Source organism: Lepisosteus oculatus, chromosome 28 (genome assembly GCF_040954835.1).
Source record: "Lepisosteus oculatus isolate fLepOcu1 chromosome 28, fLepOcu1.hap2, whole genome shotgun sequence".
Lineage (NCBI taxonomy): Eukaryota > Metazoa > Chordata > Actinopteri > Semionotiformes > Lepisosteidae > Lepisosteus > Lepisosteus oculatus.
The window spans coordinates 7,662,393-7,682,601 of NC_090723.1; the positions used below are offsets into that span (position 1 = coordinate 7,662,393).

General features: G+C 43.4%; 4 protein-coding genes across 4 annotated transcripts; all 4 read left to right on the forward strand.

Annotated features, from left to right (window-relative positions):
• The first annotated feature begins 4,776 nt into the window (after positions 1-4,776).
• LOC138225448 (interferon a3-like) lies at positions 4,777-6,313 on the forward strand. Its single transcript, XM_069185554.1, has 5 exons — positions 4,777-4,908; positions 5,286-5,360; positions 5,587-5,736; positions 5,873-5,965; positions 6,209-6,313. Exons 1-5 carry the CDS (start codon positions 4,777-4,779, stop codon positions 6,311-6,313), a joined length of 555 nt encoding a protein of 184 aa, XP_069041655.1.
• Positions 6,314-8,670: 2,357 nt separating this feature from the next.
• Positions 8,671-10,260, forward strand: LOC138225449 (interferon a3-like). Its single transcript, XM_069185556.1, has 5 exons — positions 8,671-8,802; positions 9,180-9,254; positions 9,534-9,683; positions 9,820-9,912; positions 10,156-10,260. The coding sequence occupies exons 1-5, from the start codon at positions 8,671-8,673 to the stop codon at positions 10,258-10,260; spliced, it is 555 nt and encodes a 184-aa protein (XP_069041657.1).
• A 2,348-nt stretch (positions 10,261-12,608) lies between these two features.
• LOC102693774 (interferon a3-like) lies at positions 12,609-14,111 on the forward strand. Its single transcript, XM_069185693.1, has 5 exons — positions 12,609-12,934; positions 13,363-13,437; positions 13,535-13,684; positions 13,773-13,847; positions 13,974-14,111. The coding sequence occupies exons 1-5, from the start codon at positions 12,803-12,805 to the stop codon at positions 14,079-14,081; spliced, it is 540 nt and encodes a 179-aa protein (XP_069041794.1). The 5' UTR covers positions 12,609-12,802; the 3' UTR covers positions 14,082-14,111.
• A 2,637-nt stretch (positions 14,112-16,748) lies between these two features.
• ifnphi1 (interferon phi 1) lies at positions 16,749-19,559 on the forward strand. The gene is made up of 5 exons (XM_015362128.2): positions 16,749-17,951; positions 18,304-18,378; positions 18,486-18,647; positions 18,974-19,048; positions 19,285-19,559. The coding sequence occupies exons 1-5, from the start codon at positions 17,820-17,822 to the stop codon at positions 19,390-19,392; spliced, it is 552 nt and encodes a 183-aa protein (XP_015217614.2). The 5' UTR covers positions 16,749-17,819; the 3' UTR covers positions 19,393-19,559.
• The last annotated feature ends 650 nt before the right edge of the window (positions 19,560-20,209 follow it).

Below are 20,209 nucleotides of genomic sequence, written 5' to 3' on the forward strand. Positions count from 1 at the left end.
CAAAACAAGTCTCCCGGCCGACCAAGTGCAGTTCAGTCTTACTCCTGAATAACAGAGTTGAATAGAACAGACAGCAGATAGAAATTCAGCGGAGTGGTTCTAGTTTGAACTCCACGATGACATTGAATGGTCTATTTACCCGCGTGTGTATATTACTCTTGGCGGTTTCCACCTTGACGCTTGGATGCATTAACCACCGGATCCAGGTTAACTACATTGAAAAGAGCCTCTCTCTATTAGAGACCATGGTAAGTACTACATAAGAAAGAAAGGAATTGTATGTTTGCTGATGACTGATTAGACAGCTTGATCGAAAGGCGCGCTGACACGAGACAGCCGTGCGATAAAATCATTATCATGGATCTGTATACCGAGACTTTGAAAACCACATCATTGCAAAAGGAGACGCACGGTTTTCCCAATCACCCTGATTCAAAATAGTTAATATTTTCTCTTTGTACCCGAAATCCTACGGCTTTGACGAAGGACCGATTGAAAGATAACTAGATATCCTCAAAGAAAATCCTCTATTGGAAAAAATGAGTCAAAAGGGTTTTTTGCTGTGCATCTTATTGTGAAAGGATAGTGTATCTAGAGAATGTGTATAATTGTTTCTGGTTCTATGTTTGTGTCTTTTATAGGGAAGTAAAGTTCCGGAGCAGTGCTTAGAAGAATCGGCTGAGATGCACATGAACCCAAATCGTGTTATCTCTAAAAGATGGAAGGTAAATGAGCTGTATTTTTTTACCGAAAGCCGTCGCGCCTGGCCCATGGCTCAGATCAAGTGTAGTTTCTGTATTTTCAGGTACTAACAAATCAGATGTTGGGGTTATTAACATACTTCACGTCGCCTGTGCGGTGTGATGGACTGGAGTTCAGCCTTGCGCCACTTGCTTGTTGGGAAAAGGTCCAGCTCCTTAAAGATGACTTGATCTTTAACTTTATACAAATCAAATGAAAACCAAGCAATTCGAGACTCGGCACCACGGAGTTGAGATGATCGGTGACCTTGATGGTGCTGTAACCCGTGTCTACAATCGGGGCCTTGTAATGGTTTAACGCGTGTTAAAACATTTACGATTATGTCTTTCAATCGATCCCACCAGAAAGGGGAGACTGCGCAGAACGTGAAAGACGTGTTCGAGCTGGCCAGCGAGCTGTTCAAGGTATCGCCGGGCTCGGTATCGTGGGACACAGGGAAACTGAAGGAATTCCAGGAGCTCTTGCACACCCAGGCAGCTGAGTTCGCTAAATGCGTAAGTTAATAAATAACAATAATAATTCCATACACTACATCTATATTTGTCTATATCGCTTTCTGGACGCTCCACTCAAAGCGCTTTACAGGTAATGGGGATCCCCCCCGCCACCAGTGTGCACCACCTGGATGATGCACCAGTGCACTCCCCACACACCAGCTCTCAGTGGGGAGGAGAATAGAGTGATGAAGCCAGTTCAGAGATGGGGGTTATTAGGTGGCCATGATTGGTAAAGGCCAGTGAAAAACTTGGCCAGGACGCCGAGTTTGCGCCCCTACTCTTTTCGAGAAACACCCCGGGATTTCTAATGACCACAGAGAGTCAGGACCTTGTTCGCAGACACTATCAGAGAGACAGACACACAGAGCTACAGCCACAGACACTGTCAAGACAGATAGCCGGCGCCATGTTCTTAGAATTTACTTTCCAACAAACGTGTCGAGATGAAAAGCATTGCTCAAATGTAAGCTGACAAAGCGATTGATTTCCTTTCTATGCTAAACTATACAGGCTGTGAATATTTATGGCCAGACTAAGCCCATCATTAGCAGACTGTTATACTTGGAAATGTTTTCTGCAGGCGTGCGTGAAATTAGAATCAAATTAGAAATCGGGGCACCGCTATGATCGGCAATTCTGAGGAGCACTGTCTACTGTATGTTTGACTCCCCCTTTGATGTTTCACTGCGCGCCATCTGCGATGTTTCATCCGATTCTTTATTTTTAAAACATCTCGTTTTTTTTCAGGCCCCCAAACTCAAGATGAACAACGCAGCCTGGCGAACAAAAACCAGGGTGTACTTCGAGAAGCTGAAGAAGGCCGTGGGAAGTGAGGTGAGACAGTACATTTCCACCCCGGCCGTTTTTGTGTAAGGAGTAGGGGTGGCATTCCCTATTGTAACGCAACGGGGGCTCAGGCGGGCGCCCTTGCCGCATTAGGTCGGCCCCCCACCGTCGGGGGCTCGAACCCGGGACTCCCGCGTCGCTCTGCAGGGACCCAGCCCGGTGAGCCAAAAAGAGATCTGTCTACAGCCCAGTAGCTGTAGTCCTGCTATCACAGGGAAGGGCGGTGACGTCACCTGCTCTGGTACGCCGGCTCTTACACAGTGCCTGTCGGCTGTAAGCGTTACACTATGTTAATTATACATTTGGTTACATTGTCAGTGCCCCTCTTACTTTTTTTTGTGCTCTGGAATACACTGTCCGAAAAAGGGGAATTTTTTTTTTGCAATGCAAGCGAGAGGCGAAGTACAAAAAAAATCCAGAGATACTGTATTTTTTCGGGGGTATTTTGCAGCGCTTTCAGCGCATCGCGAGATCTCCTTATGTAAAACTGCTGTCCGGGTATGACTGTGAGCGCGCTGCCGACGGTAACTCGGCGCTCTGCCCTGTGGTCGTTTTCAGAACAACCTGTGTGCGTGGGAGGCGGCGAGGAGTCAGATGAGAACGATTCTCCTGCGGGTTTTTCATCTGAAGCTCCGCCGCTGAAGGCGAGACTGCACTTCCCGAATAAGCTATCGCCCCCGAGAAGCCGGTCAACTATAGCTAATTAAGCTATTTATATACTGTATACCTCTATAAACACCGTTTGTACCGTTAGACGAAGAAGAAAGGTGTTATTTATTTCTTTATTTATTTTAAATCTATTTATATATTTATGTTTACTGTTTAAGAAAAAAAATATATACAAACCTTTTTTTAAAAAAAAAACTTCCTAGATTTTTGGGATTTTACAAATACTGGAGGAATGCATGTTTTGTAACCAGAAAGTATGGAAGACGATGCTCTGTGAAACTCAATAAATGATGTTTGAAAACGAAAAAGAAATGTTTTTTTTTTCTGAGAGGCACCCCTTCTGTGTTAACAGGGTTTTCTTTGCATAAGTACCAAATGGCACAACAGTAACTTCTTGCTACATATTCTTCATTTTTTTCGGTCCTACGTACCCTTCCCCCCCAACATGATCCAGACTGAACATTTACCACACATTAACAGATATAATTAAAAGGTCTACACGGGTGATGCATTTATATTGAGTCCGCCAGTAATTTCTCCAGTACATCGCTCCAAATATGAACAGCCATTTCTCCCTTAACAGGATAATGAGAGCACTAAAGTACAATAATATTATTGTAGTCATAAGTGTCACTGTTGTAAATATATACATCATCCACTTTCCAACCGACTTACCTGGGGTCACAGGGGATGCTGGTGCCTAACCCAGCAAGCACAGGGTATAACCCGGGACAGGACCCCAGTCCATGACAGAGCACACAGGGAAAACACACTCACACCAGGGCCAGTTTCCCCAGAAACCCATGAACCTATCAGTGTGTCTTCAGACTGTGGGATGACATTGGAGCACCTGGAGGAAGTCTGTGTGAACACAAGAAGAGCATACAAGCTCCACACAGACAGCAGCCGAGCACTTGAACCCAGGTTCCAGTGCTCTGCAGCAGTAATGCTAACCAGTAGGCCACTGTACCACCCGAAGAAGAGACAGATCTCCCATAACAGGTCCACAGGTGCACTGAAGTACAATCATTTTACTACCCAAAGAAGGCTCCACAGCCGAAACGTTGTGTTTCTTTTCGTCTTTCAGCATGGAATATTAACTTTAACTTGTTCCATAATTTTAAGTGTAAGTGAAAGGGGTCTTATCAAATAAGAATATCCTTTATTTTTATTAAATTTAAACTAGTTTAGGTTAATTTAATAGGAAAACCCAGAAAAAATGAGAAATATCCCTACACGTACACGTACAATAAAGCTAGACAACCGGCAGTGTGTTAGGTCTTCATTATATTCAAGCTAACGAATAACATATTAAAAAAAAAGATTTAAATTAGCCTCGTTCATATACGTGTGTATAAATGCTTACATATTAAGCTGAATGTGTACATATTGAGACGGGCATATTTTCCGTTTCCTGAACTGCTCCTCATACTATCCGAGCGATACGGACTGACCCATTTAGAAATTTAATCACACCAACATACTGGTGAAAACCCGAAACTGGCTTCATTTAATGGCAAAACCCAGAATAAACGAGATGCATGTAAGAGGTCAGAGTGGGGAGCTGGATGAGCTGTGTTCTGCAGGTTTAAATTCCGCGCTCTGGGCAGGAGAGGGGCGAGGTCGAGTCCGGGAAATATCCCTACATGTACAGTCCAGCAAGACAACGCCCGTATTATCCGTTTGCTGAACGGCTCCTCACAATATCCGAGCGATACGTAACTTACCTGTGGGCTTGAAAATGAAAGTATGACGGCGCTGTGAATCCCGCGACTTCAGGTGCTAAACTTCCGATCCTCGCTTTCACTTTCCAAGCGTCTACCTGGCTGAGGTATAAACCTCCCACAGGAGAGAGCACCATGGCAGGTAAGAGCAACCGGAGGACTTCAAGAAGAGCGCATAAGACACGGATCTGTCCGAGCCCTGCTCTATACCCTTGGCTTCAGGTCCGATTAACAGAACTATCGCCTCCACACACAGCAGCGAAGGAGACGCGGAAAGAATGGAGCTCAGGAGCCTGTGGAAGTGCTGCTTCCTCCTTCTCTGCAGCCAGAATCTGTGCCGGGGCTGCAGGTGGATTCGGCACAGTTTCAGCGCCGTGAACACGGACGCGCTGTCGCTGCTCAGAGGGATGGTGAGTCTCTCCGGGGAGATGCCCTCCTGCAGCCTGCAAATCGTCACAATAATCTCAGGGCGAACAATTCAGCAGGAAAATGGTGTGGTGAACATCATTGAGGCGCTGCACTGAGTCCTGAACGAATTACACTTTTTCCTAAGAATGCTTTGGAATATTTGACACGGAACTATTTGAAACACTGATAAACGGCAAGCATGAGAGTAGATTTATTGAAAATGAGTTATGTGACTCTAAATTCCAATTCTATTGAATTTTGAGTCTCCTCCTTGTCCCGTAGTACTAAGTACGTGATCTTGTGAATAATGTCGTTAAGTCTAGGTTTACTTTAAAACCGTATTGACTCGTTCACATCAAGTGCATGTTGCCTGTTCCAGGGCGGGGAATTCGTGCACTCCAGTGTCATCGTGCCTTTCCCGAGCGAGTCTTACAGGCACGCCAAGGACTTTAAGGTAAGGAGAACATTGCTATATTCACATATAACAATATTCACATGCTTGAGAGAGAGTGGGTGGCATCTTTTCATCACCTACAAATCCTTCAGAACCATTAACGTTCTTAACTTCTGTTTATACATCAGTCTCTTGTCTATAAGCATGTTTAGTGTAAAAACGGTCAATTGCAATTCAAGTTAATGCTGAAAACGAAATTATTAAGAATGCACAACGGTTTTACCAGGCCGAGGAGAAGCTGGTGTTCATCCTCGAAGCCATCAAGCACATCCGAGAGCTGTACAGCAGAAACGCGGGCTCCGGCAGCTGGGATGAGAAAATGCTGGAGTTCTTCCAGCTCGACCTGCACCGCCAGACCTCCGAGCTGGAGAGATGCGTGAGTGTCTCGGTCTCACCGCCCCCCTCCGCCTTGGAGTCCAAACTCCCAGCAAGAGCAAATCAGCCAGGCTTGTGAGAGGTCCTGTTGGCATCCATCAATCCACACAATCATTGGTCTTGCTTGTCTTTAACAGACCCAGGAGATGAAACGCGCCTCCCGACACACTCAGGAGAGTAAGAAACTGAAGCGGTACTTCAAGGACGTGGAAAACCTCCTGAGAAGTAAGGTACGGCACCGCCTTCGCTCTGCAGCGAGAGCGCTCGGACTGGTTCCGACAGCTCACTGGCTGTGTGCAGCAGCCTTCGTCCAGACTGCCATACAGTCCGGGGCTGATGATCCCTCTAGTGCGGTTAGGAAAGACATTCGAGTTTGTTTAATAACCAAGACGGATTGAGACGCGTCCTGACCTGAGGGACACGCGTGTCCCGCCCTCAGCGCTCACACTGACGCCTGGAGCTTCTCCTTGCAGGACAGGACCGCGGCGTGGGAGGCGGTCAGAGCGCAAGTGTCCCGACACCTGCAGAGACTGGAGCTACTCGCCGGCTCCATCAGGGCAGTGAAGGAAGAGGAATAAACTCAACACAACGGACATTTTAAGACCCACATCGAAACTCCGGGAGAGAGAGGAACAGGAGAGATGAGAAACAACGGAAGGATGCGGATGTATTTCTAACCGAAGGACTAAGCGTGTTATTTTAGACAGACTTTTCTGATTTTTTACACCGAATCTGATTTTGGTCTTATCTGTTAAGAAATACTGAGTAATGAAATAATGAATAGTGTCGGTACGTTATTGCAGATTGTGTAAGGAATGCACTTTCACCTCTTTTCAATGTTTTCACACCACTTATGTTTGAAATGTTTATGTATTTATTTTTGGAAGGAAAAAATAATTTAGATATTTATTTTTTTAACATTTATTTATAAAATGTATTTCGAATTAAGTTATTTTACTATTGTCTTTGTATAATCTGAATTAAAATGTTGGACTAGAATTTGTGTATTCTGTATAAGGACACGTTCCTAAAAATGTTACTTGATAAGTTCTCAGGAGCTTGCTTTAAAAATCAATGTGAAACATAAATTGTATTTTTTAAAATAATTAATGTTTTATTGTGTCCAAAGAGTTGTATTCAGTTTTTATAATAAAACTATTTAACTTTTACACAAAGACAGAGTCTGCTTTGGTCTTTCATAACATCTTGAAGCAGAATTAATACTAATCAGAATGGTCAGAGGACATTACAGTCCAGAGTTTCCAACAAACGCAACACAACGTGCAGTGACTTTTCTCTTTGCAAACTGAATAAAATCTTTCAGATGAAGAGTACAATGGGACCTGATATATGTATTCAAACCCTTCTCACTGACAAAGTCAACACAGCAGGTTTCTTCAGAATCAACAGTGAAACAGGACCAGAGAGCACAAGTGGACACCAGTCCATCACAGGACACACACACGACTGTGACATAGGTCACAGTCGAGTTGAAACGATGGCCAACAGTTAATACTCCATCCCTCAGCTCCACACTTCAATCTGACACTTCTAATGAGTCATTGGCTCAGGGACTGATCGTGCTCTGATGAACTAATGTGATCTACAGACTACAATGATTGAAATGTCTACGATGTGGACATGTAGCCTTTGCTCTTTTGAAACATGGATGTCAGTGCTGGTGGCTCTTTACTGGCTCAGCAGCCATATGATTGGAGACCGCAGTACAGTACTTAAAATATGAACATACTTAAAACAGATAAAATATTAATCATTAATTATTGTTATATTAATTATTAATTCGTTACCTGCACTGATGTTGAGGGTGTTAGAATGTTGGTACTGTTTTGTCAAAGGCATGTTGAGGTTACACTCTCACGCTGAGAGTGAGTGGACAGCAGCATGTCCATATGCCAGGTGCCTTGGATTCTGGTCTCCTATGGTAGTGGATATCAAAGAATATTTATTACTGCAGGGCTTCATCTTGTGAAAAGCAAAACAGGTCACTTAACTGAAAAGTGAAAGATAATGAAGCAATTACTTTTCACCTCAATGAGCACATTAGATTCCACTCAGGATAGAACATCATCACTAATGACATCTGGGAACAGATGGGAGGCTGATGCAGAACTTCCCAGTCCTGGACCTGGTGACCCACTGTCTGCCCACTTCCACTCCAGCCCCACTTCCTGTTGTTCAGCTGAGACTCTTATTAATTAGACTTTAGTGACTGGCCCTGTACCTGAACGGGTTTTAATCTACTACGTTATTTTAAATACAAAACAGGCCTCTGGATAGATTTTTGATCTCAAGGTCTCAATACCCTGATGGAAATGTTAAAGCAATGAACCTGTATTCTAAGTTCTAGTCTTATGTGAATCTTTGACCCATTTAGAAATTTTATCACACCAACATACTGGTGAAAACCCGAAACTGGCTTCATTAAATGGCAAAACCCAGAATAAACGAGTTTCACGTAAGAGGTCAGAGTGGGGAGCTGGATGAGCTGTGTTCTACAGGTTTAAATTCCGTGCTCTGGGCAGGAGAGGGGCGAGGTCGAGTCCGGGAAATATCCCTACATGTACAGTCCAGCAAGACAACGCCCGTATTATCCGTTTGCTGAACGGCTCCTCACAATATCCGAGCGATACGTAACTTACCTGTGGGCTTGAAAATGAAAGTATGACGGCGCTGTGAATCCCGCGACTTCAGGTGCTAAACTTCCGATCCTCGCTTTCACTTTCCAAGCGTCTACCTGGCTGAGGTATAAACCTCCCACAGGAGAGAGCACCATGGCAGGGAAGAGCAACCGGAGGACTTCAAGAAGAGCGCATAAGACACGGATCTGTCCGAGCCCTGCTCTATACCCTTGGCTTCAGGTCCGATTAACAGAACTATCGCCTCCACACACAGCAGCGAAGGAGACGCGGAAAGAATGGAGCTCAGGAGCCTGTGGAAGTGCTGCTTCCTCCTTCTCTGCAGCCAGAATCTGTGCCGGGGCTGCAGGTGGATTCGGCACAGTTTCAGCGCCGTGAACACGGACGCGCTGTCGCTGCTCAGAGGGATGGTGAGTGTCTCCGGGGAGATGCCCTCCTGCAGCCTGCAAATCGTCACAATAATCTCAGGGCGAACAATTCAGCAGGAAAATGGTGTGGTGAACATCATTGAGGCGCTGCACTGAGTCCTGAACGAATTACACTTTTTCCTAAGAATGCTTTGGAATATTTGACACGGAACTATTTGAAACACTGATAAACGGCAAGCATGAGAGTAGATTTATTGAAAATGAGTTATGTGACTCTAAATTCCAATTCTATTGAATTTTGAGTCTCCTCCTTGTCCCGCAGTACTAAGTACGTGATCTTGTGAATAATGTCGTTAAGTCTAGGTTTACTTTAAAACCGTATTGACTCGTTCACATCAAGTGCATGTTGCCTGTTCCAGGGCGGGGAATTCGTGCACTCCAGTGTCATCGTGCCTTTCCCGAGCGAGTCTTACAGGCACGCCAAGGACTTTAAGGTAAGGAGAACATTGTTCATTATTATTACCTTATGATTTATTTCTTTCATTGTAATGAATAGAAGTCAATGCGCGATAAAATTCACATTCACATGCTTGAGAGAGAGAGTGGGTGGCACCTTTTCATCACCTACAAATCGTTCAGAACCATTAACGTTCTTAACTTCTGTTTATACATCAGTCTCTTGTCTATAAGCATGTTTAGTGTAAAAACGGTCAATTGCAATTCAAGTTAATGCTGAAAACGAAATTATTAAGAATGCACAACGGTTTTACCAGGCCGAGGAGAAGCTGGTGTTCATCCTCGAAGCCATCAAGCACATCCGAGAGCTGTACAGCAGAAACGCGGGCTCCGGCAGCTGGGATGAGAAAATGCTGGAGTTCTTCCAGCTCGACCTGCACCGCCAGACCTCCGAGCTGGAGAGATGCGTGAGTGTCTCGGTCTCACCGCCCCCCTCCGCCTTGGAGTCCAAACTCCCAGCAAGAGCAAATCAGCCAGGCTTGTGAGAGGTCCTGCTGGCATCCATCAATCCACACGATCATTGGTCTTGCTTGTCTTTAACAGACCCAGGAGATGAAACGCGCCTCCCGACACACTCAGGAGAGTAAGAAACTGAAGCGGTACTTCAAGGACGTGGAAAACCTCCTGAGAAGTAAGGTACGGCACCGCCTTCGCTCTGCAGCGAGAGCGCTCGGACTGGTTCCGACAGCTCACTGGCTGTGTGCAGCAGCCTTCGTCCAGACTGCCATCCAGTCCGGGGCTGATGATCCCTCTAGTGCGGTTAGGAAAGACATTCGAGTTTGTTTAATAACCAAGACGGATTGAGACGCGTCCTGACCTGAGGGACACGCGTGTCCCGCCCTCAGCGCTCACACTGACGCCTGGAGCTTCTCCTTGCAGGACAGGACCGCGGCGTGGGAGGCGGTCAGAGCGCAAGTGTCCCGACACCTGCAGAGACTGGAGCTACTCGCCGGCTCCATCAGGGCAGTGAAGGAAGAGGAATAAACTCAACACAACGGACATTTTAAGAACCACATCGAAACTTGGGGAGAGAGAGGAAGAGGAGAGATGAGAAACAACGGAAGGATGCGGATGTATTTCTAACCGGAGGACTAAGCGTGTTATTTTAGACAGACTTTTCTGATTTTGTTTACACCGAATCTGATTTTGGTCTTATCTGTTAAGAAATACTCCTCCGTAGAAATGGATGTTTACTGTTTCACGGGGTAGACAGCAGGAGACAATCTCTTCTGAAGGCTTAATGATGAATAGTGTCGGTACTTTATTGCAGATTGTGTAAGGAATGCACTTTCACCTCTTTTCAATGTTTTCACACCACTTATGTTTGAAATGTTTATATATTTATTTTTGGAAGGAAAAAAATAATGTATATATTTATTTTTTTAACATTTATTTATAAAATGTATTTCGAATGAAGTTATTTTACTATTGTCTTTGTATAATCTAAATTAAAATGTTCGACTAGACTGTGTGTATTCTGTATAACGACACGTTCCTAAAAATGTTACTTGATAAGTTCTCAGGAGCTTGCTTTAAAAATCAATGTGAAACATAAATTGTATTTTTTAAAATAATTAACGTTTTATTGTGTCCAAAGAGTTGTATTCAGTTTTTATAATAAAACTATTTAACTTTTACACAAAGACAGAGTCTGCTTTGGTCTTTCATAACATCTTGAAGCAGAATTCATACTAATCAGAATGGTCAGAGGACATTACAGTCCAGAGCTTCCAACAAACGCAACACAACACAACATGCAGTGACTTTTCTCTTTGCAAACTGAATAAAATCTTTCAGATGAAGAGCACAATGGGACCTGATATATGTATTCAAACCCTTCTCACGGACAAAGTCAACACAGCAGGTTTCCTCAGAATCAACAGTGAAACAGGACAGGAGAGCACAAGTGGACACCAGTCCATCACAGGACACACACAACAGGTCACAGTCGAGTTGAGACGATGGCCAACAGTTAATACTGTGGAAGTATAATGACAAACAATTGAATGTCTCCTGTGTCCCTCCTCCACCCCATCTGCGTCTTGGACCCTCCTCACTCTGCAGGGGGTCTCAGCCCCCTCGTGCTCTGCAAAAGGGGACGCCCCTCAACCGAGCCAGATCTGCAGTGACTACTAAACTTTAAATCCGCCTAAATCAGTCGTGGGTGTTGTTATTCCTGATGAATTCCGTGTAGGAGAAAGACAGACCAGCCTAACTGGAAATTGCTAGCGTAGACTGGGCTATTGTCGGAAAGTGAGAGACTGAAATGAAGAAAGAACTGCTGTAGATAATGCAGACATTACATTCTTTCCTGGTTTAACGGCACAAAATTAAACACGAGGACTTCGATTTTCCCCAAACAGTGTTCTTTACGGCAATTTCTTTTTAAACCACTGCAGGGGCCACCAGGGGGAGATGAGACCGCTCACCCCGCCGCCCATACTTAGGAACGGGCACGAAGAAACTCGAGGACCACGGAAGGTCCCAGTGAGATCCAGGCCAGCTGGTGATAGCCGCCCTACGGTGATCCACACTTCTACAGAATTTCACAGAGAGACCAAAGTGAAAGGTGACGCAACAGCGCCGCGTACACGTTCCATTCGTCCCAGGTCGCAGGCTGGCACTGAAAGCGAAACCCCTTGACGTCATGGATTCGAAAACCCTGCCAGAGAAAGCGAGCAGCTCCGGGCTTCCCAGCGGCGTTTTTCACTTTTCGTCTCTCTTTCCCTCGAGCGACCTCTATGGCTGCAGCGCATTAACTTCGGAAAGTGTCCTTCAAAGATGAAAGGAGAATTAAATTATCTTTATGGAACCCAATGGAACCCAAAACGGGGATAAGATCTTCTTTCTTCAGTTGCACAGCTACCAGAGAACGCCAGACGAAGACCTCCAGTGATGTCTGCGGGACAGTTGTGCAGACGCACTGCGAAATCAAATAAGGCATTAGCGATATAATACAGATACGCAGATATTTTTTAATTGTGAAGATCCTCACAAAGCGTTAAGCGTGGGCAGCACAACTAGCGCTCTCTCTCCGTCTGTGTGTCTCATGGAGAGCAAGCTGGGGTCTGCGAAAAGATCATTCCTAACGCAAGAAATTGTAAAGGGTTAATAAAGTAACGTTATAATTATTAAAGAACAGACCTTTTCGGATGGTCGGGTCTTGATATCTGCCTCCCGCGAAACGCTCAAATAAAATGACAGTAAAACAAACACAATTAACAGACGTTTAAGTATTTAATCCGCAAGAGCGCGAGTCCGATACAGAGCACGCTTTCTGCGCGCTCCTTCCGACGGAAACTGAAAGAGAAAGCAGAGAGCCGCGGGTGAAAACTTCCCGTTTTCACTTTTCACACCTAGCGCAGAATCGCCTTTATTAGCGGGGCCGACGGGCGAGCAAGATGGATCACAACAGCAAACCGAGCATCTCTCCGAGAACAAACAGACCCTCTCCTCGCTCCTGCTGCGCTCTCTTATTTAAACCGCTTCGAGCTCAGTTCCTCCGCACGACCGTACAATCCCGACGATGGAGACGACAAGCCTGTGGAAATGCCTGTTACTCCTGCTCTGCAGCCAGACCTGCGCTCTGGGATGCAGGTGGATTGTGAACGGATATAATATCGTGAGCAGAGACGCCTTATCGCTCATCAATAAGATGGTAAGTTACACTTCAGAGCGCATGTCGGGGCTTGTCAATATTCTCTCAAAACGACGAAAATAGTAATGCAAGACGCTCAGAAGTTAAAGCATTTCCTATTGTGCGAATAAATTAAGAATTCGCAATATAATTTCGCGAACGCATGCAGAAAAAGTTATCACTTGTCTTACTTCTTGACTATAAAAACATTTCGTGTAAATAAATGTGAACCAGTACAAAACAGATTTTTAAATAAGCTTGTGAGGATCTATCCAAGGGTGTGTAAAACATCGGATTAATAAAATGGAATGTAATCATGCTTACCGTGTATTAACAAAGAAGCCGATTCCTGCATCAGCGAGCGTTGCAAAAAAAACAAAACAAAACACGAATGTTATTTGACTTGTGAAGATGAACTTGAGCCAAGATGCTTTGTTCTTTGCATGCAGGGCGGAGAGACGGTCGTGGACACGGGAGATGTCCGCTTCCCCCAGCCACTGTACAATCGCGTCAGAAAGATGAGCGTAAGTTCTCCCACACAGGATTATCATTAAATTATATATTTATACTGCTAATAATGCAGTATAAATGCAACTCACCGTTTTTTATTCGCCGTAACAGACGGAACATAAGATTGCGTTCATGGATGAGACCCTCCATCACCTTCTACGCCTCTACGCCGAGAATCTGGACTCTGTGACCTGGGACAGGAGTCTTCTGAACAAATTGATAGCCGTCATCCACCGCCAGGCAAGCGAGCTTCGGAGCTGTGTGAGTACCAGGGGGCGTGGAAGCCCGATGTAATCGTTTTCAGTCGACAGCCGGACGAATGAATAATGACTGATCTCGTCATTTACAGGAAGCGTCCCAGAAAAGAGACGAGAACCTGCAGCTGTACTTTAAGAAGCTGAACGAAAACACTTTGAAAAAGGCGGTAAGGACACCCCTTTGCTCCCCAATTTATTGGATATATCGCGTTCTCTCCCCCCCCAACACGACCTTCGAGAAGAAAAATAGAGCGATCATCATTCATAACAAGGGCTTTGTTTTTGTTTTTCAGAAATACAGCGCCAGTGCTTGGGAAATCGTCAGAACACATACTTTTCAACATTTGCAAGAACTGGAGAGGCTCGCCGGTGGGATGAGGAAAGAAATGCAGACTTTTTGAGACTTAACCTCTCAATTACGTTGGACAAGGTTTACTGCAGCTGGAACTGCAGTCGCTGTAAAAACCCAAGAGTGAAAGAGACCAAACAAAATATTTATTTATTTAAAAGATATTTAAAATTTTGAACTATTTATTTTATTTGTCTTAAGTAATATTTATGGCTATGTATTTGATAAGTGTTTAGAGCAGAATTTAACTTATTTTATATATTTTTTATACCTCAGAATGCATTTCAAACTATTTTTTTATACAGTTTTTGTACTATTTTTCTTGTGACGACATGAAAAAGCCGGTTTCCGATTGATGTGTATGTTATTTAATATTGAATATTTATTAATTAATGTATTACTGTATTACTGTAAAAAATAAACCAAGCATCTCTTTTAACTTTCTATTGACAGTATTTTATTTCTGTATATAGTACTGTACGTGTCAATTGTAATAAGAAACCAGAATCATTTTTAATCGAAACATTGGAATAATGGCCAATGCAGCTGACAAAGGATTAAAAACACTTGTATAAACTTACAGATACAGACATATATCACTGTTGGTATATTGCGCACCCAAATCTAAAAGTAAATGTTCACCACCATAGTTTTCTTGAATTGTGTTAAAAGGTTAGTTTTTGAGAAAGGTTTTCAATATGTATTTTTTTTAGCCAAAGACATCGAGAAAACGAGGTAAATAAGGATTTTAGGTCCAGTTGTTCCACTATCACAAACTTCGGTGTCATGTCCATTTGAAACGTATTCTACTTTCCTGGATGTATTTTTATTTTTTGGGGGGGTTACTTGAATTTACAAGGAAAAAACATAATCCAGATCACAATTAGTTACTTGCAATAGGTATAGCATGTTTGATGGCGGCATTTTAAAAATAAAATTCAGTCAAAATATTTGAAAAGCTCAGTATTATTGACGTTTTTTTCTGATCTTATTACTTTTAATCATATTAAAAATAATACTTCATGTATTTTAATGCATTTATTACGACTTGTGTATCTGACGGAGAGGATTAACACACACGCTTACAAATACAAGTGTTTCACTGTAGGGGTTGTAAGCAGACATTTGAAAGTAACGTACAGTATACTACAAGGTTTCATTTGAAAAGCAACCAACTTCCCTGTGTGCATTTTTCACTGTTGCTCGTTTGCGTTTTACTTTATACGAATAAACCGTATTCCAGATTACAATTACTTGCACTGGGAACAACATTTTTTTTTTGATGGTGTCATTTCAAAAATAAAATTGGAAAAGCTCAGTATTATTGCGGTTTTGCTGAACCTATTAATCAGTCAACATTTCTCAATGTGCCCTTTTTTAAATGGTGTCTGTAGGAAAAACAGAAACAAATCTTGACTACTTACTTAATGCATCACCATTCCCCTTGTGATTGTAATTTTGCACAATAAATCTTTGAATTTTACAAACCTTGTGCGGTATTTTAATTGTTGCCCTGCATGACGGGATATAATGCGCAGGAGCGAACGACCCCAGCTTGTCCTGTCACAGGGCCGGTCATGACAGACTGATCTGTCCGTATCGGAGGATACAGAGCGCAATGCAAGTCAGACTCGAACCCGAGCTAAACCAGGGGGTGATGAGGCAGAGCAGCGCTCAGAGCCCGTTCTGGATTCAGCTACACGGTCTAAGACATCCTTGTTGAATAAAAACCCGTATCATTTTTCCCACACAATAGAAGCCACGAGGGAATATTGGAATTGGTCAGAAACGTGCGATACAGATAAATTCTGTTGTTTAAATTCTGTACTCGATTATGATTGGTCTTTTTATTTTTTAACTGGGCGGCTCTGTGGCTCAGGATCTGCGCCTGTGGCTGAAAGGTTGCCGGTTCGTATCCCGAAGCCGGAAGAGGAAGCCCTCAGCTGCCCCAGGGGCGCCGAATAAATGGCTGACCCTGCGCTCTGACCCCCAACTTCTCTCCCTGTCTGTGTGTCTCATGGAGAGCAAGCTGGGGTCTGCGACAAGACAGATTCCTAAAGCAAGAAATTGTATATAACCAATAAAGTGATCTTATTAGGATGCCCCACAGCAGCAACAGAAAGAGCCGTAATAAGGAACATTTTCACCCCCATTTGAACGTGCCGATTAAAAGTGTGGTGTGTTGCACATTGAGGGACCCTCGGGGGGGGGAGTGAATTGGATACGACACGGGCTGGGGACAAGCTGACAGACTAAGGAAGTGTGACACCTGAAGAAGGCTCCACGGCCGAAACGTTGTGTTCTCTTTCTTCTTTTTTTCAGCATGGAATAAACCTATTACTTGTTCCTTTACACTAATAATTACAGCTTCCCACAGCGGGAGCAGATATCCTTGCATCTCTTCTCACTTCGGTCAGTTACCTCCCGGACGGAGCTCCAAAGCGGTTGGTTTTTTTTCCGACCTGGTGCTCCTGCCCGTTATAAGGCTACCTCCACCATTATCGCTTCCTTGGTCGTACAAATCCTTTAGGAACCTCGCCGGGCCTTATTAAGATCACCCTACACATTCCCTTTGCCACGCAAAGTGAAAAGGTGACGCAACAGAGCCCGGCTGTGACGTTCACTTGGCACACAAGCGCCGCGACGTCATCGATTCGAAAGGGTCGAAGAGAAAGGGACAGCACGGGCGATCCCAGGCTGCACCGCGGCGGCCAGGCGCCGGGACTCCCCGCTTTTCGCTTTCCTTCTGCTCGAGCCGAGTTTCACTCCGCTCCGCCGGAGAGTTTCAGCAAGACGGAGATCGATAAAGCAAAGAATATCATGCAAGTTTCTACATTTTGTTTGAATTATTCGTAGATTTCGTGAAGACGGGAAGTAGGATTTTTAATTTTTAATTAGTATGCTTAAAGTCAAATTTTAGCCTGTTTTCTGAGAGGATTAAGACGACTATTTTTCTTAGACTCTTAAAGGGAATCAGTCGCTGTACTGCGTGACTTGTGAAGAAATAGACGTTTCTTCACTCGATCAAAACTTACGTGCATTAATACGAGCATTGCTTCACTATGACTATAAACGGAAAATGCTTCTGCAAAGACGTGTTTCTTTCCAAAAATTACGGTTCGTATCTAAAAGCAGGCGATCTTTTTCGGGTTTTCAACCTGGTTGGTTATTCTGAAGAGAGAGAAGGAAAACATGTTATTTTCTACATTGCGTCTAGTTAAAGTCCAGCTTAGTTTATTAGAAGATCTCGAATAAATCTACAGTAAACCTAATTTACAATAATATTAAAAGCGGTTAGTGTTGGACATATGGTTCTGATGTTTAAAGCGATTGTGTAATGGTGTTGAAATTAGACAAAGTGTCCACGCGTTTCAAGGTATACCCTCAGTATAAATTCTCAGATAACACTACAAATTATGAATATTGTACACATTTTAAAATACGCCTATATATATTTGGAATCAAAGTCGCAAATGTAAATTGAGATCACAAAATTGATCTTCGGACACAGACCGCGGAGAGAGCGTCTTCCATACAGGAGCTGTTGGATTTGGAAACCGAAAGTAAAGAGCTGAAAAGAAAATTCCGAGCGGCAGCTCTCCCGTTTTCACTTTTCACACCTAGCGCAGAATCGCCTTTATTAGCGGGGCCGACGGGCGAGCAAGATGGATCACAACAGCAAACCGAGCATCTCTCCGAGAACAAGCAGACCCTCTCCTCGCTCCTGCTGCGCTCTCTTATTTAAACCGCTTCGAGCTCAGTTCCTCCGCACGACCGGACAATCCCGACGATGGAGACGACAAGCCTGTGGAAATGCCTGTTACTCCTGCTCTGCAGCCAGACCTGCGCTCTGGGATGCAGGTGGATCGCGAACGGATATAATATCGTGAGCAGAGACGCCTTATCGCTCATCAATAAGATGGTAAGTTTGTCAATTAGAATGAAAACGTCAGATGCTGAGTGTCTACTTCCTTTCTCGCTTGTCTTACTTCTTAAATGTAGAAACAGTTTGGTTTAGTAAAAAAAAATAATAACTCAAGTTGGTTTTTTTTCAAACACGTTATGTGTGGCTGGCTCTACTTAGGATGACAGACGTATACAACATGCGTGTTAATTTCGATCACGACTGATCACAATTTCGCCATATATATATCTAGCTTAGCTATTCGTTGCCGGAGACATCCTTTATCCTTTGCAAATCTGTGTCCAGCTAGTCTGCAATAACGATAAGTCAAACGCGTGAAGAACGAACTTTTAACGGCCTTCCCTTGCAGGGCGGAGAGATTGTGGTGGACACCGGAGATGTTCGCTTTCCACAGCCGCTGTACAATCGAGCCAGGAAGATGAGCGTAAGTTCTCCCACACGTCTTCCAACAGGATTATCGTCATTTATGTATTTTGAATATGTATACTGCTAATAACCGAGGTACTAACTGCTGCTTATTTGCTATTACAGATGGAACATAAAATTGCGTTCGTGAATGAGAACTTCCGTCACCTTCTGCACCTCTACGCCGGGAATCTGGACTCGGTGACCTGGGACAGGAGTCTTCTGAACGAGTTCACAGAAGTCCTCCACCGTCAGGCTCGCGAGATGCGGAGCTGTGCTGGAACCAAGGTAAACCGCGTGTTGACAAAATGACTGTATTATGATCAAAATAATTGGCGGGGCACGCATAATTAGTCGTTTAAATGTAAGTGTCTATATATAGGATTATGTTTTTCTTTTAAAAAAATGGGAAATCCGAGGACATCTGGTGATAGTTCTGCAAAATTACAGATCAAACGTGTGGTTTTTCCCAATATCAAACCAGATCTCGCTTGTAGACGCCGTCTCCTTAAAATGTGGAGCCCACTAAATACCACGACAGCGCTTAACAGATAATACGGTGAAAACTGGTATAATCGGCTACAGGTTATTAATATTTACTCTTATTTTTACAGCAAGCGCCGAAGAAACAACATAAGAAACTACAGGCGTACTTTAAGAAGCTGGAAAAAAGCATTTTGAAAAAGACGGTAAGGAGTCCTCAGTCAGGCGTATTTCTCGCCAGTATATCGGTGCGCACAAACAAGCAGTTGAATAAGACAACGATAAAGAGCGAGGTGGCCTTTTCCTTCTGTTCAAGTCTGTAGGTTAGGGTTGGGAGGTATTTTAATACGTTACTAGTTGCTCTAAAATAGAGGCAGTTGCCGTCATTACTGGTGTCGTTACAGTTAATAGTAAAGGTTCTGTTTTTTTTATTGTTTTACAGAAATACAGCGCTGATGCTTGGGAGATTGTCAGGCATCACGTCATCAGACATTTGCAAGAACTGAACCGACTCGCCAACCTGATGAGGAAAGAAATGCAGAAACTGTAAACGTTTCCACGGCTTCACATCTCCATCATATGCAGAAGCGTTTTATTACGGCTGCCGTTGTAGCCAGCCTTATATTTATTTAACAGTGAAAGACCAAACATGTCAGATTTATTTATTTAATATTTATTTTTTCTGTATAATATTTATAATGTATTTTCTGTCTTTATATTGATGTGTTTAAGAATATAATTATTGTGTAAAAGAAATTACTTCAAAAAGTATCATTTTTATAGTGTTTTTTACAGTTCAGCATTGATAGTGCATAATATGAACAAACATCGATTTCAGATCGTATTTAATGATCTGTATTTGAAAATAAACTGAAAAACATTTTATACATGACTTATTTGTCTTTGAGGTTTTTCTAGCATCGTATCGTACAAAACCTAATCGTATTGGGTACAAAATCCACGTTTTTTTCTATCGTTATTATATGCAACTATGTGCTTAAGGGGATGGGGGTGTTATAAAACAGATATGTATACTTACAGATAGTAATTATTTCACTTCGGGTGTGTTGCATACTCACAGGGTGGTTTAACATCAAATGCGAAAATGTTCTCTACCGTAGTTTTTATTGAATTGTGTCAAAAGGAAATGCGAGAAAAAAAGGTTTAAGACGTTTGTGTAACCAACAATAATGAGAAAGGTATAGAAAAGTATTTAAGGTCCAGTTTCCACACAATAGGGTTCAGCACAATATCCAATTGGAAAGTATTCCCCTTACCCCTTCTCACTTCAAAAGCTAATCGATACAGATTGTAATCAGTGGCTTGCACCCGATCTGACATTTTCCGATGCCATTTTTTTGTCGCCC

Excerpts from the sequence above, each read along its gene's own strand:
- LOC102693774 (XM_069185693.1), top strand. The coding sequence starts at position 12,803 with ATGGAGACGACAAGCCTGTGGAAATGCCTGTTACTCCTGCTCTGCAGC. Across the intron at positions 13,438-13,534 it reads ATCGCGTCAGAAAGATGAGC|ACGGAACATAAGATTGCGTT; the intron begins GTAAGTTCTCCC and ends TCGCCGTAACAG. Across the intron at positions 13,685-13,772 it reads CAAGCGAGCTTCGGAGCTGT|GAAGCGTCCCAGAAAAGAGA; the intron begins GTGAGTACCAGG and ends CGTCATTTACAG.
- ifnphi1 (XM_015362128.2), top strand. The coding sequence starts at position 17,820 with ATGGAGACGACAAGCCTGTGGAAATGCCTGTTACTCCTGCTCTGCAGC. Across the intron at positions 18,379-18,485 it reads ATCGAGCCAGGAAGATGAGC|ATGGAACATAAAATTGCGTT; the intron begins GTAAGTTCTCCC and ends TTGCTATTACAG. Across the intron at positions 19,049-19,284 it reads AAAGCATTTTGAAAAAGACG|AAATACAGCGCTGATGCTTG; the intron begins GTAAGGAGTCCT and ends ATTGTTTTACAG.
- LOC138225448 (XM_069185554.1), top strand. The coding sequence starts at position 4,777 with ATGGAGCTCAGGAGCCTGTGGAAGTGCTGCTTCCTCCTTCTCTGCAGC. Across the intron at positions 4,909-5,285 it reads TGTCGCTGCTCAGAGGGATG|GGCGGGGAATTCGTGCACTC; the intron begins GTGAGTCTCTCC and ends TGCCTGTTCCAG. Across the intron at positions 5,966-6,208 it reads AAAACCTCCTGAGAAGTAAG|GACAGGACCGCGGCGTGGGA; the intron begins GTACGGCACCGC and ends TTCTCCTTGCAG.
- LOC138225449 (XM_069185556.1), top strand. The coding sequence starts at position 8,671 with ATGGAGCTCAGGAGCCTGTGGAAGTGCTGCTTCCTCCTTCTCTGCAGC. Across the intron at positions 8,803-9,179 it reads TGTCGCTGCTCAGAGGGATG|GGCGGGGAATTCGTGCACTC; the intron begins GTGAGTGTCTCC and ends TGCCTGTTCCAG. Across the intron at positions 9,913-10,155 it reads AAAACCTCCTGAGAAGTAAG|GACAGGACCGCGGCGTGGGA; the intron begins GTACGGCACCGC and ends TTCTCCTTGCAG.